This window comes from Aquarana catesbeiana, linkage group LG13 (assembly GCF_042186555.1).
Source record: "Aquarana catesbeiana isolate 2022-GZ linkage group LG13, ASM4218655v1, whole genome shotgun sequence".
Lineage (NCBI taxonomy): Eukaryota > Metazoa > Chordata > Amphibia > Anura > Ranidae > Aquarana > Aquarana catesbeiana.
The window spans coordinates 161,813,095-161,837,673 of NC_133336.1; the positions used below are offsets into that span (position 1 = coordinate 161,813,095).

Sequence of the window (24,579 nt, forward strand, 5' to 3'; positions counted from 1 at the left end):
TCCGGATTATTACATCGGAGACCCGATCAAAGCCGATTCCAGCTCTGTTCAGGACTCTGGGCCAGCCGCTTGGGTCTTCCAGTGGGACAGGAGACTCGGGCGGAGCAGCGGAGGGCAGCAGGAGGGGGGTGGGGAATGTCCCCTCTCGCTGCTTGTGATAATGGCTGAGTGGCTATTTAGCCACATCGGTTGTTATCACTTGAAAGCTAACCGCCAGCTCTAAAAAACAGGCATCACCCCAGCATAACCACTTAAACAAAACGACGTACAGGTACCTGATTTAACCGCTTAAGCCCCGGACCATTTGTCTGGCCAAAGACCAGAGCACTTTTTGCGATTCGGCACTGCTTCGCTTTAACTGACAATTGTGCGGTCGTGCGACGTGGCTCCCAAACAAAATTGACGTCCTTTGGCCCCTAGTGGCCACAGGGCGAAGCGACGTTACATAATGTTGTTTTGCCCAGACGTGCCATTCTGCCGCAGCACAACTGCAGCGGCTGGTCAGCATGTGGTTAAAAATGCCAAACGTGCCTGAAAAATGCATCAAGCGCAGCCACATAGATGTGAACCTAGACTTAAAGCGGACCTTCAGTCATTTTTTTCATCTTTCCATTTATTAAATCTTCTGCCCTTGTTGTTGTAACTTTGGACAGTAAAACACTTCCTGTTTCTTGTCTAGTAAAAAGCCTAGGGGCTTTCTGATATCATGCACAGCTCTCTCTCTCACTCTCCTCAGAGTTTACCAGGAAGGGAGGGGGGATGAGTCATAAGAGGGCCAATGAGAGCTGCAGAGCTGGAGGTGTGCCTCTGTGTGTCTATGTAAATCCAGGAAGTGAACAGGCAGCAGCTTCAGCTGCCCACAGTTAAAATGGTTGCAGCCAGACTCAGTGAAGAGAGATTTCTGCAGCATATTTGGCAAGTACAGAATCACAGTATATATAAAATAATATGCAAAGTGATTTGGAGGGAAGCTTCAGAATGGCAAAGATGTCTTTATTACTAATTATGTGAGCAGACTGCAGTTTCTCTTTAACCACTTGCCTACAGGGCACTTACACACCCTTCCTGCCCAGGCCATTTTCCAACTTTCAGCGCTGTCGCACTTTGAATAACAATTGCATGGTCTTGCTACTCTGTACCCAAACACATTTTTTTATCATTTTCTTCACACAAATAGAGCTTTATTTTGGTGGTATTTAATCACTGCTGGGTTTTTATTTTTTTCAAAAAAAAAAGACCACAAATTTTGAAAAAAAAAAGGTTTTTAATTTTTTTCTGTCAGTAAATTTTGTAACTATGTAATTTTTCACCTTCACTGATGTGTGCTGATGAGGCGGCACTGATAGGATGAACTGGTGGGCACTGATGAGGCGGCACTTATGGGCACTGATGAGGAGGCACTAATATGCTGCACTTATGGGAATTGATAGTTGGCACTGATATGTGGCACTGATGAGCACTGATAGGCGGCACTGATGGGCACTGTTAGGTGGCACTGATGGGTGGCACTGATAGGCATTGATCGACAACAGTGATAGGCATTGATGGGCAGCACTGATAGGCGGCACTGATTGCCAGCACTGACTGATATCGCTAATGGGCACTGATGGGTGGCACTGATAGGCATTGATCGACAACAGTGATGGGCATTGATGGGCAGCACTGATAGGCGGCACTGATTGCCAGCACTGACTGACATCGCTAATGGGCACTGATGGGTGGCACTGATAGGCATTGATCGACAACAGTGATGGGCATTGATGGGCAGCACTGATAGGCGGCACTAATTTCCAGCACTGACTGACATCGCTAATGGGCACTGATTGGTGGCACTTGTGGGCAGTGGTGAGCACTGATTGCTGCCACTGGTGGGCACTGATTGCTGGCATTGGTGGGCACTGAATGGTGACACTATATTGCTATATTGTAATCAGGGCACTGATGATCAGTGTCCTGATTACATTCCTAGATGTCCCCCTGCGTGGAGATGCCGCTGATCGGCTCTCCTCGCCACACACTCTGTCAGTTTGAGGCGAGGAGAGCAGATAACCGGCATCTCCGTGTTTACATGTGACCAGGTGTGATTGGACACAGCCGATCACATTGGTAAAGAGCCGCAGTTGCAGCTCTTTACAGATATCAGGGTCACGCTGTGTCCTAGCAACACGGCGCAGCTGCGATCGCCATGCACCCCCGCGACAGTGGCCGTTCTGGGATGCCGTCATATGAGGGAGTGACGCCGCCATTACCGGTGGGAGTGACGTCATTGCGGCTCCGGCCAATCACAGTGCCGGAGCCCGCGAACCTGGAAGTAAGATTCTGGAGACATGTCGCCCATCACAGCGATGTACGGGGACCGCTGCATAGAGTTGCCACCTCAACCCTTTAAACCCGAACACCTTTGAATTACACAGGTTCTGAGGCTAATGAAATGCAGATAAGGCACCAAGTGAGTTTAACCGCTTCCCTACCGGGCCAATTCTGACATTTTTCTCCTACATGTAAAAATCATAATTTTTTTGCTAGAAAATTACATAGAACCCCCAAACATTATATATGTTTTTTTAGCAAAGACCCTAGAGAATACAATGGCAGTTGTTGCAACTTTTTATCTCACACAGTATTTGCGCAGGAATTTTTCGAACGCGTTTTTTTGGGGAAAAAAACAGTTTTGTGTTTAAAAAAAAAAACAAAACAGTAAAGTTAGCCCAAGTTGCATTTTGAGAAAGATGAAGTTATGCCGAGTTAATAGATACCTAACATGTCACGCTTCAAAATTGCACACGCTCGTGGAATGGCGCCAATGTTCAGTACTTAAAAATCCCCATAGGCAACGCTTTAAATTTTTTTACTGGTTACATGTTTTGAGTTACAGAGGAGGTCCAGGGACAAAATTATTGCTCTCGCTCCAACGTTCGCGGCGATACCTCACATGTATGGTTTGAACACCGTTTTCATATGTGGGCGGGACTTACGTATGCGCTCGCTTCTGCGTGCGAGCACACTGGGACAGCGGCGCTTTAAAAAATTTTTTTTTTTATTGTTAATTATATTTTATTTTTTTTATTTTGACACATTTTTGAAAAAAAAAAATTTGATCACTTTTATTCCTATTACAAGGAATGTAAACATCCCTTGTAATAGCAATATGACATGTCAGGTGCTCTTAATAGTGAGATATGGGGTCAATAAGACCCCACATCTCACCACTAGGCTGGGAAGCCTGAAATAAAAAAAAAATAAATAAAATGATTGCCGTTTCCCAGCCAAAGCGGCGCCTTTTTTTTTGAATGGAGAGGCCGGGCGTGACGTCATAACATCGCGCCCGGCCTCCGACGATCATAGAGACTCCGGCGACCATCTGGTCCGCCGGAAATCTCTGTGATCTACATCCAGCGCCGGCGGATCCGCTCTCCGCCTCACCGATCGGAACGGTGAGTCGGAGCAAGCACCGGAGGGCGGCGGGAGGGGGGGACGTCCCCTCTCGCCTCCCATAGGAACGATCAAGCGGCGGAACGGCCACTACGATCGTTCCTATGGTGTAGAGATTCGCCGGCTGAAACCGGCAATATCTGAATGATGTCTGTAACTACAGGCATCATTCAGATATACCCGCCCAAAGCATAGGGTAGGGCGGGAAGTGGTTAATTACCACCGCAATCAGCCACAGAACCGGTGTAATTAATATGTGTTCGGGTTTAAAGGGATGAGGTGGCAACCATACCGCTGCAATAGCTTTGTTCTAAGGTATTTCATAATGAGCTTGTATGCGATGCACATTAGGTCATGATGTCTTTGTCTTACAGGGTTTTTTTTTTTTTTTTAAGGGTTTACAACCACTTTGAGTGGTTAAAGATAAAGAGGTTACACACTCAATGGTTTCCTGCTGTTGATAGACTGTGCTGAGGGTGAAATATCACTGTAGGAAAGTGCTTTCCAGTCACAGACTGGGGGAGAAGTATATACATAAACACAGCCGGAGTGTGCGTGGGATGGACGTCACACAAAACGGAGTCTGTCACAGTGAACGTCAGCTCCATGAGGTATTTGTGTACATCCTCCGTGTTTCTCCTATAACAGGCGGGGCACAGAGCACTGTCCACCTATCAGGGGACGCCTCTTAGGAAACCCCTCCTCTTACCTCACCACCGCCTCGTTCTACGTCTAGGACGTCCTGTATTTCTCTCTTCCAGCCCTGGCCACGAAGGACTACATTTCCCGGCAGCCCCTCCGCACCGAGGACAGGAAGCGGAGACTCTGCTAGTGAGTAGTCACGTGTGGCTTCCGGTGATCTGTTTTCCTGGGCGCAGAGAGGTTGTCCTCCTTCCTGCCTCTTCGGGGTGATTTCCCCGGGTCTGGATGGTGTGTTGTTTTTTTTCTGGTCATTGTTCAGTGAAGAGTCATCCTGTTTTCCCCGTACGGAACACCGCCTGCTCCGGTGGATGAAAGCATGAGCGATAACGATGACATCGAGGTGGAGAGCGACGTAAGTGTATGCTGACATCTCAGTCTGTGTTGTGGTTACAGAGGGGGCTCCTCTCCTCTCCATTGTCTGCTCTCCTCACCTCATAGGACGGGGTTATTCGGGGATTCGTGGCCTGACCCAGAAATGACCAATCAGCAGTCAGGAGGATGGAGGACCTCTTTATTATACTTAATCCCATAGAGGAGTGCTGGGGGGGGCTCAGAGACTTCAATTATATTCTGTTTATTAATATTTCAATAATCTCTCCAGTCTGAGAGGAGGCTGCAGATAGACTAATATCTCCTACTTTATTGGTGGCTTACCATGAAAACCTGATGTGTTTCATTGACGCGGGGGGCCGTTCGCACTGACCTGTTCGGTAAGCCCGGGGGGGTCACGTATGTGCGGCGTGTTTGTGTACATATGACCAGTACAGCACAGAGTCCCTGCCGCTTTTTGTTAGAATATCACGCCGTAACACGTGCTGTACACCATGCAATTTGGCTTGCGCAAAAACGCAGGGGAAGAATTAATCGCAGCCTTCTTTGCTTTAGAGCAGTGCGTTTGGCCTATTAGGCGGGGATATGTCCTATTTTTGTAAGCGTTGCCGACCTGCACAAGTGGGGGGATGGGCCTAGCCGTGTGTCATCGAGCGGCCCGCCCACTGAACCCGGTGCTGGTGGACCTCTCGATGACGTCACAAACTATATGGCGGCACAGGATCAAATGGTGGCAGAAGACAGGAGGATCTCAGTGGGATAACGCTGGATCCTCTGGGTGGGTGAGTATGTGAAATGTCCACGGCCCACCTCCCGGTAATTAAAAAATTGAGTGGGGGGGAGGAGTGAAGATCCGTTTAAAGCGGAGCTCTGCCGTTTTTTTTTTTTTTTTTTCTTTTTTAAGTCAGCAGCTACAAATACTGCAGCTGCTGACTTTTAAAATAAGGACACTTACCTGTCCAGGGCGCCCACGATGTCAGCACCCAAAACCGATCTGGCTCTCAGGTGCTGCTGCCGGCATCTTGGGTATGGGAATCAGGAAGTGAAGCCTTCCTGGTTCCATACTGCGCATGCACGACTTGCATTGCGTGTTCCCACTGGTCCCTGCTGTCTTCTGGGACCTGTGCGTCTCCCAGAAGGCAACGGGGGGACAGAGAAGGTGCCTGTTGTGGTGTAGATACCCGCGGGTGGCTCAGGTATCTATGCCCTGAAGTGGGTGCAAAACACCTGTATTAGATGGGTATCTGCTCCCCCCTGAAAGATGCAAAATGTTACACTGGAGGGAGGGAGGAATCTGAAAAGCGGAAGTTACATTTTTGGGTGGAACTCCACTTTAAGTCTAAGTTCACACATATGCAGGAAAGGAACTGGTGCATATTGACACTGGTTTCCGATCCACAGACAAAACGTGTCACTCGGGTAGCAGATGTGTGGGGGTGCCATTAATTCTTTATCGGAATTGGAAAATGCAGCCTTTTTTCTGATGCTGGAAACCACATGGTGCTGCTCTGCAGGTGAGTTTTGGAAAAAGGGTTGGGAAATTTTTCTGTGTCTTGCAGCTCATTAAGATGAATGGGTTGCTGTGCCCGTGCAAATGCACCTACGCAAAACGTAGTGATATGAACCTAGCCTAAGGGTACATTCACACTGCAACGTGCCTAAAATGCGCCCGCAGTCAATTTGTTCTTTTGCACATTGCCATGACGTTTTATGCATAGTGCCCCCCCCCCCCCCCAAAGGCCTTTTTATTCTGACCTAAGACCCCTTTCACACCAAGGCGCTTTTCAGGTGCTTTCACGCTAAAAAAAGTGCCTGAAAAGCTCCCGAAAAACTATTTAATTAAAATCAATGAATGCTTTCACATTGGGGCAGTGCGCTGTGTAGGGCAGTGAAAAAACGCCCTTCTCCATTGAAATGAATGGAAAGTTCTTCAAAAGCGCTCAGTGTTTTACTGGCAGTTTAGAAGCGCCTCAGTCTAATTGTTGAGGGTGGGAGGTGCATTTCGGTGCATTTTTTTTTCTTTTTGTTTGTGTGTTTACACACGTTTCTGTGCGTTGCTGTGTGATATTATACAAACATATTGCATAAAATCGCACAGCTATGGAACGCAGAGAAACAGCATTGAATTGGACACAGAAAAAAACTTGTTCTTTGTGTTCCATTGCAGTTACCTGTGTTTTATTCCATGCTCGTTAGCCCCTGGATCGCTTTCAGAAGCAGTGAGAGGGGACGACGCTCACCGGTGATTTTCGAGCTTACCGTTTTTACCAACGTGCCCGTGGACGGTGCGGCCGTCTCGTTACAGAGGCGATAAGAGACCAGATCTATGGCTTTGGAGGACTGGAGCGACGTCATTGCGTCACTTCCCGTCTCAGTGGAAATAAACCTTTTTTTTGTTTTTTTTTTTTAAAGCAAAAGATTAACTTACTTTTTATTTTTTATTTTTTTTAATCTTTTGCTTTTAAAGGTAAAGGAGATATTCGGGGTCTTTTTGACCCGAGATCTCCCCATAAAGAGCCCTGTTATCCTTATTTCTATTACAAGGGATGTTTACATTCCTTTGTAATAGGAATAGAAGTGATAAAAAAAATTAAAGGGATATGGATGGATATGTATGCACGTTTTTGCACGTTTTTTTGTGTGTATGGAGTTGGGCATACAGTAAATGCATTCTACTATCCAGAATTTTTTTTTTTATTTTTTTTTTATTTTTATATGCTTTTGTATGTTGCTAAGAAACCCAGTATTGAGCAAAGGAATCTACATTGTTTGTACACCATAGTAATAGAAGAATTCCAAATGTTAAAGTGAAACTGAAAGCTTTTTTTTTCTTTAGTTATGGATAGAGTGGAGAGAGATACGAGCACCTTGCTTGTATGGAGATTTGCCCTCTATTTACTGTTAACACTAAGTCAAAGAGAAACGTTTTTTTTTTTTTTTTTTTTTTTTTTTTTTTTTTCTGAAATGGTCTGGAACCCACAGAAGGGCTTCGGGCACTGCCAGTGTGGATTTGATTTAAATCATGACTAGTAAAAAGGCTTCATTTAAATCAACTCGATTTAAAGTGGTGTTACGGCCGAAATTATACTTTTTAAATAAAAATACCCCTGTAATGCTCAAGCTTAATGTATTCTAGTAAAGTTAGTCTGTAAACTAAGGTCTGTTTTGTTAGTTTATAGCAGTAGTTTGTTATTTTATAAACTTAGAGCAGGCCGTGGCCATCTTAAGTGTGGGCATCTGAAGCCAGACTGTATTTTTTCCTGGATCTCATCCTTGCAGATCTCGCACATGCTCAGTGCAGCACAAGCCGTGTAATAGGTTTCAGGTCAGGTTTCCATAGCAACAGCAGTTTCAGAGGAAGTTGCCGCCCCTTCACAGAAGGCATTGCAAACAGGAAATGATGCGATGGGCCGCGGCCAGGGAGGAGGAAGTGAAATATGAATACAGCAGATAAACAGTAGGTGCTGAGAAAAAAAATATCCAATATCCGCCCACCACTGCAAAAATTAAAAGCCAGCAGCTGCACATACTGCAGCTGCTGACTTTTAATAATCGGACACTTGCCTGTCCTGGAGTCCAGCAATGTCGGCACTGCAGCTGATGTTTCCATCAGCTGTCGTGTGGATGCCACCTCCATTGCGAGTAAGGGAACTCGGCAGTGAAGCCTTATGGCTTCACGCCGGGAACCCTACTGCACATGTGCGAGGCTCCGCTCTTCTCTCCTCCTGTGAAAGGCAGGTATCTTACCTCCCCAAAGGTGCCAAATGTGGCACCTGAGGGGGGGGGGAAGGAGTACAACGAGCGGAAGTTCCACTTTTTGGTGGAACTCCGCTTTAATGTTTGCAAACAAAATGAAGGTTTCCTATTTTAGAAAAATAAGCTGTCAAGCTAGTAAAACAGCGATATCTGAACCAATTTTAGGTTAATAGGTAATCAAATTGTGTGAGTGCATCAAAGCAGTGAATGTTATTTCAGCTTGGATTCATTGAATGAGTTTACCAAAAATTTAGATTTTGCAGAATATACAGCCTCATGCTACATAACTAAGCTCCATTTCATGCTGAATAAACTAAATTATTGATGTATCTTAACCACTTACAGACTGCCCGCCACAGTTTTGCGTCGGCTGTTTGAAGGAGGATATCGTTGCTATGGCAGCAGCTAGCTGCCCAAACCGCCGTATCCTCTTCAGCGGGCGGTCCGCTACAGGATAAAAGTGGTCTCTGCGGCAGATTTGCCACAAGATCACTTTTAACGGTGGCAGGAGAAGGCCCCTCTCCTGCCGCGATCTGGTGTCCTCCGCCGCTTACCGCAGCCATCGGCAGTGGCAGAGGCGATCGCATCCTGTCAGGTATGGAGAGGAGTGAGGGGAAGATGGCCCCCACCCATCTCCATACAATTGCTGGGCAGAAGCGACGTCAAAACCTCACTCCTGCCCACAGCTCTTAAAGGGCCTTTTTTTTTTTTTTTTTTTTTTTTTTTTTTTTTTATTGCATTTTAGTGTAAATAGGAGATCTGAGGTCTTTTTTACCTCAGATCTCATATTTAAGAGGTCCTGTCATGCTTTTTTTCTATTACAAGGGATGTTTACATTCCTTGTAATAGGAATAAAAGTGACAATTTAAAAAAAAAACAGTATAAAAGGTAAAATAAATAGGAAACTTTTTTTTTTTTTTTTTTTTTTTAAACGCGCCCCATCCCGACGAGCTTGCATGCAGAAGCGAACGCATACGTGAGTAGCGGCCGCATATAAAAACTGTGTTCAAACCACACATGTGAGGTATTGCCGCGATCGGTAGAGCGATAGCAATAATTCTAACCCTAGACCTCCTCTGTAACTCAAAACATGCAACCTGTAGAATTTTTTAAACGTCCCCTATGGAGATTTTTAAGGGTAAAAGTTTGTCGCCATTCCACAAGCAGGCGCAATTTTGAAACGGGACATGTTTGGTGTCAATTTACTCGGCGTAACATTATCTTTTACAATATAAAAAAAAAATTGGGCTAACTTTACTGTTGTCTTATTTTTTAATTAAAAAAAGTGTATTCTCTTTCGTTCATTGACGGACACAGCACTTCTAATTTTGACCTTATGGTTATATCCCCACCTTTAGGAGTAGGACTAGGCAGAAATAACAAAACAAGCACAGCACCGCCCAGGAACTGGTAGTAACCCCCACTCTGCTACAGGCAGCTCAGTTTTTTTTCTGCCTAGTCTTGGAGAAGGCGCTGGCTCCCTGCTGGGACCTGTGGTCCTTTTTGGTTTATTTTATATATTTACTTTTTTTTTTAATTAATTTTTTTTTTTTTTTTTTAAGAACCTGCAATCAACCGCTGGGCTGGGTGACAGGCAGGATATTATAGATCCTGGTAGTCTCCCTAGCCTGGCCACAGAGCGCGCGCAGATCTGAGCTCCGCGCTGGGTCGGCTGTGACAAGCCCCACTCTGCACTGGGGCGGCCAGCGGGCTAAGACGCCTTGCAGGGACACATATGACCAGGCACCTGACATCTGGGTCACAGTGTTGCCACGGACAACAGCCACTCCGTCTAGGCGCAGAGTGAATCTATTCGGGGAGTGAGACCCGCAATCCCTGCTGGACACGTATGAGCTCCACCGGCCTGGTCCAGGCACGGTGGAGCAGCTGGGTACTCCCTGGGGTGCTTGGTTTTGGGGGTATTTTCTCCCCTCCCCCCTCCCTTCCCCCTGCCCCTCAGCTACACCGCTGGGTTTCCTGGCTTGGTGGTCTCTGTATGTATTGCTGGGAGTGGTGGCTGGCATCTGTCTCCTCCATGTTTTCATAGTCGGCAGCCATTTTCCTGTGGTCTCAGGGCACTCTGGCTCTATTTGCTGAAGCTCGGCCGGCGGCCATTTTCTCGTAGCCATAGCGGCCTTTTTTTTTGTGGTCTCGGGCATTCTGGCTCTATCTGTGAAAGGCAGCTGGCGGCCATTTTATAGTAGCCTCGTGGGGGCGTACTTGGCTGGTCCTCTAGCGCTAGTCCCTGTATTTGAAGCCAGGCAAGAACGCGGATTTCCCTATGGTTGTCCCATCTGCAGAGGACGGACAGTACAGCACTGCTCCTTGGAGGTCAGGGTGGTGAGTCCTTCTGGGGGTCCCCCAGTCTGCGGCAGCTAGGAGGGTGGTCTGCCTTTCTTTCTCCCTAGTGGGCGTTCGGTCCCTGTCCGATCGAGTGTGGGACGCTATGGCATCTCAAGCAGGTGCACCCCCCCCCCCCCCCCCTGACACCCCCATGACGGCAGCTTGCCATTCTGGGTGTGCGGTGCCCCTAGACACTTTATCGGCAGTCCTGGAATCCTTCCTCTCCCGGGTTGAGGTGGCGTGCGGGCGTAAGGCGGGTAAGAAAAGTCCCCTTCCCCCTCCATCTTCTGGGGAGGACTCTGATCTGGACTCGGGCTCTGCCGTGTCAGGCGGCCCCTGCCTGGAGGGTTTGGATGACGCGGCCCCTGATCCTTAGGACAGCGAGGAGGTGTCCTCTGTGTCTGTTGCGGCGCGTGAGTGCTCTCATTACGGCGGTGCGCGATACTTTGAAAATTGAGGATCCGGTAGGGGCGTTTGCAGAAGTGTCTGTCCCTTTTTGGGTTGCACAAGCCGGTCCCCCCTGTTAAGGTGTTTCCTTAACTTTCTTATTTTGATAAGTTTATTTACAAGGATTGGGAACGACCGCAGGGGTCCTTTTCAGTTCCGAGGCGTTGCGTTACCCCTTTGAAGAGAGTTTGTTGAGGAAATGGGCTTCCCATCCGGTCGTTGATCCTCCAGTGTCCAGGTTGAATAAGGCGACCATGATTCCTGTGGAAGGGTCCCCTTTTTTCAAAGATCCTGCTGACACGAAGGCTGAGGCGGTTGCGCGATCTATGTTTCCTATGGCGGGGGTCGGCTCTTCGTCCGGTGCTAGCCACGGCTCTGGTGTCGCAGACACTTACTGAATGGGCTAAGCTATTACACCGCGAGTTGGGTAATGAGCAAGCGTCCTCAGTCTGTGTGGAACTGGCAGACCAGTTAGTGCATGGACTTAAGTATGTCTGTGATGCGGCCCTGGACATGGCCCCGTTACTTTAGAAGGTTTTCGTGTTGGCCGCGGTTCTTCGCCGCCTGCTTTCGCTCAAGTGCTGATCGGCGGACCAGACGTCTAAGAAGGCTTTGGTGGATTTGCCTTTCCAGGGTGGGAGGCTATTTGGAGCCTCTCTGAAGGACATTACTGGGGGAAAAGTACTTTTCTCCCACAGTCCAAAAAAGGCAAGGAGCCCCGTAGTAGGCATGGTCCCTCCTTTTCCGCTTCACCTGGTTCTGCGGGCAAGCGTTCCCAGCCCATCAAGACTCCCATAGATGGGCAAAAGTGCCCTTGGCGTCGCAAACCAAACAAGCCTGCGGACAAGTCCTCTTCCACATTAAGTTTTTTTTTTTTACGGGTGGGGGGTCGCCTTCGGTGGTTTACAGACTGGTGAGCTTCTCTTCTTTCCGACCTGTGGGTCTGCAAACTAATTTTGTCCAGTTACAAGATAGTTTCTTTCCTGCCCGCCAGACAGGTTTTTTTTTTTTCCTCCAATCTTCATCTTCTTCCGTCTCATCGGAAGGCCTTGTTTGGGGCGGTACAGGACTTGTTTCTTCGGGGGGGGGGGTCTTGAGTTACCTGGACGATCTCCTCCTGAGAGCGGCGTCAGCCTCAGAACTGAGAGACGACGTGGCAATCACCATGCAGACCTTACAAGAGTTCGGCTGGGTGTTGAATCTCCAGAAGTCCGTGTTGCTCCCGACCCATGGAGTACTTGGAGTTAATTCTGGACTCTGCACAGGCGAAGGTTTTTCTTCCACCGATCAAATTGCAGACCCTTTGCTCCGTGGTGCGGTCGCTGCTGTCCCGCAGGTGGTCGTCACTACGTGTTTGTGTGCAGGTTCATGGACTCGTGGTATCCCCCTTTTGAGGCGGTTCCATATGCGCAGTTTCACACTTGAGGCTTGCAGAGGGAGATCTTGTCCAAATGGGACAAGCCCCCGGCCTCTCTGGATTGTCAGATCCGGGTGGGCCATCTGGCCAGGACCTCGCTCCTTTGGTGGCTTCGGTCCCCAGTTCTACGATCCGGGAAGTAGTTTCATCCTCTCCATTGGATGGTGATCACGACAGATGCCAGCCTGACCGGCTGGGGGGGGTTCTGGGCCTTCAGTCGGCCCAGGGCCGCTGGACGCCAGAGGAATCCTGCCTATCGTTCAACGTGCTGGAGTTGCGGGCAATCAGGTTATGCCTCTCCTTTTGGACGCAGTGGCTGCGCAGTCGTCTGGTCAGGATCCAGTCGGACAATGCCACAGCGGTGGCTTACGTCAACCACCAAGGGGGGACAAGGAGCTTTGAAGCGGCGCTGGAGGTCTCTCGTATTCTGCGGTGGGCAGAACTGGCAAGTGGATTACCTCAGCTGTCAGTTGCTGGATCATGGGGAATGGTCACTGCATCCGGAGTTTTTTGTCTTATTTGCCTGCGGTGGGGCACGCCGGACGTGGATTTTCTGGCCTCGTCACAATCGGAAGGTGCAGAGATTTGTGGCCAGATCAAGAGATCCCTTGGCAGAGGCGTCAGACGTGCTGGTGGCGCCATGGGGCACTATCTGGCTCATTTATGCCTTCCCTCCTCTCAAACTCCTTCCTCGTCTGCTACGCAGGGTAGAGGCCGAGGGAATTCCAGTAATTCTGATTGCTCCGGATTAGCCTCGGTGTCCATGGTACGCCGACATGTTATGGATGGTGGCAGACATTCCCTGGTGGCTACCAGTACAGGAGGACCTCCTGTCCCAGGGTCCCATATTTCACCCTGCTTTACTGTCTCTGGCTTAAACGACCTGGCTATTGAAAGCCAGGTGCTAAAAGACCGGTGGTTGTCTACTTCTGTGATTCCCACTATGTTGAGGGCATGTAAGTCCACTTCACGGAAAATTTATCGCACCTGGAATGCTTACATCTCATTGTGCGAGGCTGTGGGGTGTCATCCGCGTTCCTATTTGGTGTCTAGGACCTGGTGTTTCTGCAGCGTGGGGTTGATCAGAGGCTTGCTTTGAGCACTATCAAGGGGCAAATATTGGCTCTGGCTGTCCTTCTTTTTTTTTTTTTTTTTCAGCGACCTTTGGCCGCCCACTCATTGGTGCGTACTTTTATTTAGGGGTTTCGACATGTAGCTCCCCCGGTACGTCCACCGCTGCCTTTGTGGGATCTAAACCTGGTACTTTCGGTACTTCAGAAGCCGCTGTTCGAGGACATTAGGGAGATCCCTTTACTCACACTCTCTCAGAAGGTTGTCTTTTTAGTGGCTATTGAGTCCGCTCGGCGAGTTTCTGAGCTGGCGGCCTTGTCGTGTAAGTCTCCTTATTTGGCTCTTCACAAGGATAAGGCGGTGCTGCGTCTACATCCCTCGTTTCTCCCTAAGGTGGTATCTTCCTTTCATCTGAATCAGGACATTGTACTTCCTTTTTGTTCGCGACTGTCTCACCCTAAGGCTCCTTTCACACGATCGGACCGTTCAGGTCCGCCTGTCAGTTTTGATGGCGGACCTGAACGGGCGCTCCATGTTAGACATGTCTCCGCTGACATTTGCAAAAAAGCAGACGGATGGCCCTATGTCCGGATCCGTCGTTATCGGATCGGGTGAGATCTGATGAAAACTGACAGGCTGTCCATTTTCATTCGATCCCTCCATAGGCAGCAGCGGCGCCTGACAAGCCCCTTCCCGCTCAGTGAGCAGAGAGGGACCTGTCATCCGCCGGCTCAGCGGAGATCAACGGAGAGATCTCCTGCTGAGCCGGCGAACTCCGTGGAAGCGGGGTCCGCCTCGTGTGAATGAGGGCTAAGGAGGTCGCGTTGCACTCTTTGGATGTAGTTCGGGCTCTCCTTGTGTATCTTTTGCGGCTTCTTTTTTTGTAAGTCAGATTCACTGTTTGTAACTAAGGATGGTCCAAGGAAGGGCCTGGCGGTTTCATAGGCCACTATTTCTCGGTGGATCAGACAGATTATTGTCCAGGCGTATGCCATTAAGGGGCGGGTGCTCCCCTTTCCCGTCACGGCGCATTCTACCAGGGTGGTTAGTGCTTCCTGGGCCTTCCGGCATCAAGCATCCGTTTCTCAAGAATGAAGGAAAGAGAGAGGGTTTTTACGGTGAGTAGAAAAAAATCAATTTTTTTTTCCAAAAAAAAGTGCGCTTGTAAGACCACTGTGCAAATACGGTGTGACAAAAAGTATTGCAACGACCGCCATTTTTTTTCTCTAGGGTGTTAGGAAAAAAAATGTGTAATGTTTGGGGGTTCTAAGTAATTTTGTAGCAAAAAAAACTTATAAACAACAAATCTCAGAAAGAGGCTTGGTCCTTTAACCACTTCCCGCCCAGCCTATAGCAGATTGACGGCCGGGCAGTGGTTCCGGTATTCTGACTGGACGTCATGACGTCCAGCAGGATATCATGCTGCCGCGCATCGAGGCGATCGGTGGAGCGGTGTGTCAAACATCTGGCGGAGGCTCTTTACCACGTGATCAGCCGTGTCCAATCACGGCTGATCATGATGTCAATAGGAAGAGCCGTTGATCGGCTTTTCCTCACTCGCGTCTGACAGACGCGAGTAGAGGAGAGCCGATCGGCGGCTCTCCTGACGGGGGGTCTGCGCTGATTGTTTATCAGCGCTGCCCCCTCTCTGATGACCACACTGGACCACCAGGGAAGGGGGCAACGTGGATGGCCAGGTATGTGCCCAATGTGCCCAGTCTGTGCCAATCAGTGCCCACAAATGGGCACTGATTGGCACTATTATATTTCAGTGATGCCCAGCAGTGCCACTGTATCAGTGCCCGTCAGTGCAGCCATATCAGTGCCCCTCATTGAAGAAGAAATTTACTTAATTACAAAAATTTGTAACAGAAACAAAGAAAAATTTTTTTTTTTTTTTTTTATTGCGCAAAAAATAAAAACCGCAAAGGTGATCAAATACCACCAAAAGAAAGCTCTGTTTGTGGGAACAAAAAGATAAAAAAATTGTTTGGGTACAGTGTAGCATGACCGCGCAATTGTCATTCAAATTGCGACAGCGCTGAAAGCTGAAAATTGGCCTGGGCGAGAGGGTGTCTAAGTGCCTGGTATTGAAGTGGTTAACCACTTGCTTACTGGGCACTTAAACCCCCCTCCTATCCAGACCAATTTTCAGCTTTTGGCGCTGACGCACTTTGAACGACAATTGCGCGGCCATACAACACTGTACCCAAATGAAATTTTTATCATTTTTTCCCCACAAATAGAGCTTTCTTTTGGTGGTATTTGATCACCTCTGCGGTTTTTATTTTTTGTTAAAAAAAAATTTGAAAAGACCGAATTTAAAATTTTTTTTTTTTTTTTTTTTTTTTTTTTTTTTTTTTTTTTATTTTGTTATAAAATTTTAAAAAGGGTAATTTTTCTCCTTCATTGATGTACGCTGATGAGGCGGCACCAATGGGCACTGATAGGTGGCAATGATGGGCACTGAGCTGGTACATTGATCTGCAACACTGCTAGGTGGCACTGATTGGCACCACTGGTTTGGCATTGTTAGGTGGCAATGGTGGGCATTGATAGGTGGCACTTGTTGGCATTGATAGGTGGCACTGGTGGGCACTGTGATGTGGCAGTGTCAGGTGGCACTGGCAGGGGGTACTGGTGGCACAATTGAGGCACAATTGAGGCATTATTGCCTCCTCCTCGGGACCGATGTCCATTGCTGGTTAGCCGGTGATCGGCTTTTTTTTTTCTCCTCGCACTGTCAGCTCGAGGAGAAAAAAAAAACGATCACAGAGCTTTTGTTTTGATCATGTGATCAGCTGTCATTGGCTGACAGCTGATCACATGGTAGGGGGCCGGGACCGGCCCCTTACTTGGATCGGTGATCACCCTAGTCTCAGTAGCCGTCATTCGGCTATACCGCGGATATCAAGTGGTTAAATAGAAAACTATCTTTACATAGATTTTAGTCTTTAGTCTTTTTTTTTTTAAATCTACCCTGGCTACTGCATATTTCTGTGCACCAGAGCTGAGCAGTGGTACATAGAATTGATTAAAATGTAATTTTGACTGTTCAAAAAAAAAAAAAAGTAACAAAAATTGCTAGCAGGCATCTTTTTATATAGCAGAAGAGACATGCAATGTCTCTTCCGCAATAAAACACTTAGTGTTACTAGACCCTCAACAGTAATATCTGTCTGTATATGCAGTAAAACATGCTTGCTATACTGTGGAACCTGATGGGTTAGTTCTCTGCATTGTGTAAAAAGGCTGTTTGATCCTGTCTTCTTTGATTTCCCCCCCCCCCCTTCTTCCATAGTCCCTAATCCATCTGCTGATGGTACAGAGCCTTGGAGGCACTCTGCACATGCTCAGTTTTGTGTGTATTTCTAATCGGCCCTGTCCAGACAGAGGGTCAGGGGTCATGGAGCCTTATAGGACAAACCAGTGCTTGGCTGGACACTGATAGAAGTCACAAGACTTCTATATACTGCTGATGAGAAAAGAGAGAGAGAGAGAGAGAGAGAGAGATATAGATATAGATATATATATATATATATATATATATATATATATATATATATCTATATCTATATCTCTAATTTTTTTTTTGCATTTCCATGTTCTGTGTACTGTGGGAGACCAGATATAGTGAATACAGGGTCCTGGGTTTAGTACCACTTTAACAGCTTTTTCCGTTTTCTTTTGCATGTACAAACTCAGCATGCATTCTCAGCAAAGAGCTGGTGTGAAGGAAAGCATGACTCTTATGCGGAAGCACAGGAGTCGCATTATCCCTGCAGGCCAATCAAAAGGCTGAAAACCTGGCACCTGAAAGAAGCCCGGGGGGATGATTTTAATGGTCAGTGAGGAATCCAACGATCTCATCACTTGAAGGGTAGAAAATATTCTGTCGACTTCAGTTCCGCTTTTATAGTAGTGATAAGATCTAATATTAAACTTTCACTTACAAGTAAGTTTATAATAAGTCTTACCTTTTTAAAGTGGTTGTACACCCTGCACAACCACTTTTACCTACAGGTAAGCCTATATTAAGGCTTACCTGTAGGTGCTTGAAATATCTCCTAAACCTCCAGGGTTTGGGAGATATTTACAAAAAAGCCGTGCGCCGATGACTACGGCGCATGAGTTGATGTCATCGACGCATGCGTACTTTTAGAAACTGCACATTGTGCTGTTTCTAATAGGGGTCATGCTGTGACTGGCGGCTCCCGCGTGCGTGGGTGTGACGTCACGCGACTCCGGCTAGTCACAGAGCCGCTGTTCGTGGCCCCGGAGGAAGAGGGATGAAGATGGATGCATAGTAGCCCATTATGCTTTACCTTTGCAGGGAAATAAAGAGGAAGTAAAACCCACCTGGGTTTACTTCCTCTTTAAGTACCATGAATATCTACTAAAGTTATACAATTTAGGAGATATTAGCTTGAGCTGATGACGCTACTTGTGCATACACAGTGTGTTCTGCATTCCCAGCACTCAGCAGCAGTGTGCCTTGATTGCATAAAGTGCTGTGCCAGTGTGCCACAATGGTGACTCCCATGCATATGAGTGATACCATAGTGGTCTGGCCACTCACATGTCTGGAGAGCATGAACCCAGAAGGAAGACCATGTGAACATGGAAGCGTCAGGGGCTTGACAGCTCAGCGTGGGAGGGCTCTGGTTGAAAGGCAAGTCTGTAACGTGCTAGTACACATTATGGTATAAAACTACAGAAGCCTAGTTTTACTATAAAAGAAAAGTGTGTGTACTCACTTTTTGTTTCCAGCGGTTTAGACATCAAAGTGATTATAAGGGTAATTTTATGTTTTGTGTTTTTTTTTTTTTTTTTTTTTTTTTTGTATAACAAATATATCATTCTTACCTCCACTGTGCAGCTCGTTTTGCATAGAGTGGCCCCGAACCTGCTCTTCTGGGGTCCTTCTGCGGCTCTCATGGCTCCTCCCCGCATCAGATAACACCCAAGGAGAAGCGCTGGAGAATGCAGGACTCGGCCCCGGTGCCCCCCTCATTGGATTTGATTGACAGCAGCAGGAGCCAATGGCTGCGCTGCTATCAATCTATCCAATCAAGAGCCGGGAGCCCGTAGAGAGAGAGAGAGAGAGAGAGAGACAGCGCATCCCTGCTGACTGAATGAAGGGGTTCAGGTAAGTAAAACGGGGAGGGGCTGAGGGGCCAGTGACTGCCAGGTGTTTTTTCACCTTAATGCATACGATGCATTAAGGTGCAAAAACACGAACCTTTACAACCCCCTTAATGGCTGTGTGTTGAGTTATTGAGGGGACAGCAAATTTACACTGTTATACAAGCTGTACACTCACTACTTTACATTGTAGCAAAGTGTCATTTCTTCAGTGATGTCACATGAAAAGATATACAGTGGAACCTTGGTTTACGAGTAACATGGTTAATGTGCGTTTTGAAAGACAGGCAACTGTTTAAAAAAAAATTCTGACTCGGTTTGCGAGTATCTCGCAAAACGAGCAGAATCCAAGCTAATGGGGTGTGCAGTACCGCATTTGGCCAAAGGTGCGGGGGCGCCGGAACGGTTCGGAGCTGTTCAGAAATACTCAGAACCACTCAGTTTCCGAGGCTTTGTTTTCAGCCGAGCTGTCCCTGAGTATTTCAGAGGCTCTCCGGCGCCCCCCCACCTCTGGCAACATACGGTATTGCATGTAATAGAAGTCAATGCAGAACGAATTATCTAGTTTCCATTGACTTCTATGGGGAAACTCGCTTTGATATGCGAGTGCTTTTGATTACAAGCATTCTCCTGGAATGGATTATGCTAGTAATCCAAGGTTCCACTAATAAAATATTTACAAAAATGTGAGGTTTGTAATCACTTTTGTAAGATACTGTAAATAGGCTCATCTAACATAATACACGTTAATGTCCAAATTAATGTATGTGAATATGCCTTTTTTAACGTACCACAAAGGTGTGAGCTAGCCTTTAACCACTTACGGACCGGACCGCCACACGCCGATATACGTCTTAACTTTTTTTTTTTTTGTATCAGATCATTCTTTATTTTTACTTTTTTCATATAATATACAATAACATCACAGACAACATATACCTAACATACAACCCCGGCACGAAATAAGATGGGGTGAGTTTAAAAAAAAAAAAAAAAAAAAAAAAAAATTCTAACATTCCGCTATTGTAGGTGGCCTGGATGATATCCACTTTTGCGCTTTTGAGCTTATGCGCCTGAAATAAGATCCTAGTTAATGATATCCTGTATTCCCCCTGGGATATCCCATTCGTCTAGGATACTCAAGAGGCAACCTCCCGTTTCAGGAGACATCCTGGTCCCAAAAGCACTATTAATCATTGATATCACTTCATGCCAATAGCGATGGAGCTTGGGGCATCTCCATTAACATATGGATTAAGTTCGCCATCCTAACTTTGAAGAGGAATATCGTTATGGCAGCAGCTAGCTGCCATAACCCCAGCATCCTCTCCTTCGGCCGGCGGTCTGCTTTCAGATAAGTGGTCTCTGCTGCGTATTCGCTGCAAGATCACTTTTTATCGGCGGCGGGAGAGGGGGCCCCCCCTTCTGCCGCGCTCCAGTGCCTTCTGCCACTTACCGGAGCCGTCGCCAGCAGCGGACACGATCAGATCTTCTCCCTTACTGGGTATTTAGACGAGTGAGGGGAAGATGACCCCCACCTGTCTCCATAGCATTGCAGGGCGGAAGCGACGTCAAAACGTCACTCCCCCCCCCCCCATAGCTCTTTAAGGGGCCATTTTTTATTTATTTATTTATTTTTTTTTTTTTTTGAATGTTTGCGTTTTAGTGTAAATATGAGATCTGAGGTCTTTTTGACCCCAGATCTCATATTTAAGAGGTCCTGTCATACTTTTTTTTCTATTACAAGGGATGTTTACATTCCTTGTAATAAGAATAAAAGTGACTTTTTTTTTTTTTTTTTTTTTTTTTAAAACAGTATAAAAATAAAAAAGGTAAAATAAATAAGAGAAACTTTTAAACACACCCCGTCCCGCTGAGCTCGCGCGCAGAAGAGAATACATACGTGAGTGGCGCCCGCATATGAAACCGGTGTTCAAACCACACGTGAGGTATTGCCGTGATTGGTAGAGTTAGAGCAATAATTCTAGCCCTGGACCTCTTCTGTAACTGAAAACATGCAAACTGTAGAATTTTTTTTAAACGTCGCCTATGGTGATTTTTAAGGGTAAAAGTTTGTCGCCATTCCACAAGTGGGTGCAATTTTGAAGCGTGACATGTTGGGTATCAATTTACTTGGAGTAACATCTTTCACAGTATAAAAAAAAAGGGCTTACTTTACTGTTGTCTTATTTTTTTAATTCAAAAAAGTGTATTTTTTCCCAATAAAGTGTGCTTGTAAGACCGCTGCGCAAATACGGTGTCACAAAGTATTGTAACGACCGCCATTTTATTCTCTAGGGCAGTGATGACGAACCTTGGCACCCCAGATGTTTTGGAACTACATTTCCCATGATGCTCATGCACTCTGTAGTGTAGGTGAGTTCCAAAACATCTGGAGTGCCAAGGTTTGCCATCACTCGTCTAGGGTGTTAGAAAAAAAATGGATAATGTTTGGGGGTTCTAAGTAACTTTCTAGCAAGAAAACCTGTTTTTAACTTGTAAACAACACATCTCAAAAAGAGGCTTGGTCCTTAAGTGGTTGAACTCTTACACTATATGGCTCATTTCAGTACACTTTGGTTAACAGTATGGCCATATGCTGACATGGCAGTACAGTTTCTATTATAAAGCGGGGGGGGGGGCGCTAACTGTAACAAAAATGTAGCTTTTTGCAATAATTGATATGCAAGGTATTGTAATATCTGTGTGCAATATTTGCAGATGTAATCATGTGGTGGTGGAGTATTTACATTTTTGAAGAGTACTCTATCACTTTTTCTGCTGGTGCTGTGCTGTCTATGCAGCTAACCTAAGTGAGCCTGTTTTAATTTATTGCTTACTACAACATAAACTTTCTTTTCCTTTTGTATATATCAATCATATTACTATTAGCACATCTGTACCCCTTCTAAATATGTGATTAACCCCTTTACGCCGACAGTACACATATATGCAGCCTTTACTGGACTGGGCCTTTTGACGTGGGGCCGCATATATGCATATCTGTCTTTTGTGTTGGGAATGCGCCACACAGCGAGTTCCCAGCACAGAGACTGGGGTCTCACTGGGAGTCCCGGGTCCCCGTACTAACAATCAGGACTGGGGACTCAGTTCTCGGTCACCTGATCACACTGATAGCCTCTGATTGGCTATCACGAAAGCCCACCCCTGTGTTTTCTCTCTTTTGAATGGAGGGGAGAGACACATTGGAGTTGATTTACTAAAACTGGTACAATCAGAATCTGGTGCAGCAGTGCATGGTAACCAATCAGCTTCTAACTTTAGCTTGTTCAATTAAGCTTCGACCGTAAAACATGGAAGCTGATTGGTTATTATGCAGAGCTGCACCAGATTGTGTGCCCCAGTTTTAGTAAATCTCCCCCATTGTGTTTCTATCCTTGCAAAGAACAAAACAATCATAGCTGTGTTAAAAAAAAAAATAATTAGGAATACCTACATCAAGGTTTGATCCAGGTTAGTGCCAGGGTTAGTATTTGGGTCAAGTATCAATATGTTTTTAGGCAGGAATATAAAAAAAACATAATGCGCACTTTTGTTTTTGGGCTGGGCTTTCTTACTACATGTACATACAACACTTTTGTGGTATTGCTGCAATTTTAGGAACAGGAGATATTTATTTTGGGTTGTTCTTTTGGTGGTAGGTAATGGTAGTAGCAAGAAATATACAGCTAAGTTTAAAATTTGTATTTACTGTTTTGGGCCAGTTTTCCTTTTGCTGATAAAAAAAAAAATATCAGGAGATATCCATTACCATTTACCACCAAATGAAATCCCAGTTTGTCTTGGGGGAGGGGGGTATAATCCTCCTGGATGCACAAAGTAGTTGTGATATGTACAGCTTTATTAACACAAAGTTGCAAATTGTGCTGCTTAAGCATTAACATTTGTTTTACCCTTAGGCATGAAGGGGTTAACTTATGAAGTGTAAATGTATGAATTTTAAAATGATTTTGCATATATTATGGTGTGCACTCTGCACTTAATAATTTTACACATTGAGGTTGTGCATGAGTCAATGCTGTGTATTTTTCACAAAAAAAGTGTAATTGCTTAAATGTCTGTAGTTTGGGCACAAATACCTTTTAAATCTTATAAAAATTAATTTTAGTTACTGTGTTTGTATTGGGTCTGCTTTTGGCCCCTTTCACACTTGTGTGACTTTGAACATCAGTCGCATTCAAGTCGTACCCCATGATTCCCAATGATGACCATTCATATCTATGCGACTTCAGAGTAATCCCTGTACTACTTTGATACGAGTTGAGGCATAGACCTCAAGTTTACACAGCGATTCCCTGAAATTGCGTACTTTTTGAGACACGGCAGTGTAATTGGGCCCTTTGTGGAGTAGATTAACCCCCCCCCCCCCAAAAAAAAATGGAATGATGAAATAACTCAACTCACAACACCCTTCCCACCTCTCTGGTCCCTGATGCAACTCGCCTTATTTGCCCCCATCTTCCATCACCCTCTCTGGGACCTAAATGAGAAATACAGCCAAAGTTTATTTGGCTGTGATTCACATGTGACCCGTTTTCAGCAGACAGCGGGGCTGGAGCTCACTGTCAACTGACATTATTGATCCGGTCCAGCCTGGGGAAAGATCGTGACCATATGGTTGGGATCCATCCACCCAGATGCCAGGAACAGCACCCAGCTTGATCTCTCAGCGAGCCCCTGAGAGCCTGAACCAGCCGCTTATTCCCCCTCCACAGCTGGCATTCACCAGCTCTCTCCTCACTGAGAAATCAGCTGTCTTTGATCGCTTGGTTCTCAGTCTTAGAGCTGTCAGGGGGACAGATGCAGCATCCACCTAGGTAAGTATGATTTAAAAACATCACTACGTGGCAGTGGAGGCTGTGTTTAGGCATAATGTGGGCAGTAATTGGTCAACACTGGCCACTTGACTGCACAGACCAATAAGAATCTTTTTTTTCAGGATACAGCTATACAGCCTTCAGCACTGTTTTGTGAAGTTTTTAAAGTGTTGACCCATTATGGAGAGGGCATCAGAAGACAATTATATAAGGTACATGAAGTAGGGACCAGAGCGGTGAGGAGGGTGTTTTGAGTTTTATTTTTTTTTTTTGGTAAACTAACCCTTTTTTTAAATATATTTTTGAAAGCTCAACTCCAGCTTTTAAGTGGAACTTAAAAAAAAAAAAAAAAAAACTCAAATTAAGTCCTGCTAGATCACTTCAGGCTGGCCCCGTTTGCATTTATAGCTATTAAAACTTAACCACTTGACATCCGCGCTATGGCCCAATGATGGCCACAGCGTGGACCTGAATTCCCAGGAGGCCGTCATATGACGGCCTCCCCTGTGCACGCGCCCTGTGCGCTGTGATCACCGAGTCACTGAGGCTCGGCTGATCACCGATCCGAGTAAGGGGCCGATCCTGGCCCCTTACCATGTGATCAGCTATGAGCCAATGACAGCTGATCACATGATGTAAACAAAAGATCGGTAATCGTTTTTTTTTTTTTCCTACTCACGCTAATAGCATGAGTAGAAAAAAAGCCGATCGCCGGCTCAGATGCGAGGGACAAAGGTCCCGAAGTGGAAGAGGCACATCTGCCTCATCTGTGCTTCCTAACAGTGCCCACAAATGCCAGCTATCAATGCCCATAAGTAGTGCCAATCATTGCCACCTAGCAGTGCTGCCGATCAGTGTAACTGATCACTGCCGCCTATCAGTGCCCATCAGTGCCGCCTCATCAGCGTACATCAATGAAGGAGAAAAATTACCTGTTTTAAATATTTTATAACAAAATATTTTTTTTACTTTTTTTTTTTTTTTTTTTTTTTTTTTACAAAAAATAAAAACCGCAGAGGTGATCAAATACCACCAAAAGAAAGCTCTATTTGTGGGGAAAAAATGATAAAAATTTCATTTGGGTACAGTGTTGTATGA

General features: G+C 46.2%; 1 protein-coding gene across 7 annotated transcripts in view; it reads left to right on the top strand.

Annotated features, from left to right (window-relative positions):
- The first annotated feature begins 4,165 nt into the window (after positions 1–4,165).
- The window catches only part of MAX (MYC associated factor X), a 70,242-nt gene continuing 49,828 nt past the window's right edge, over positions 4,166–24,579 (top strand). The window contains exon 1 of one of the 7 annotated variants that reach the window (XM_073609633.1): positions 4,166–4,486. In XM_073609633.1, the coding sequence (XP_073465734.1) occupies positions 4,451–4,486 (36 nt within the window). In that variant the 5' untranslated portion in view covers positions 4,166–4,450. The remainder of the gene's footprint in view (positions 4,487–24,579) is intronic. The other 6 variants (XM_073609634.1, XM_073609636.1, XM_073609635.1 and 3 more) reach the window with 6 other exon arrangements.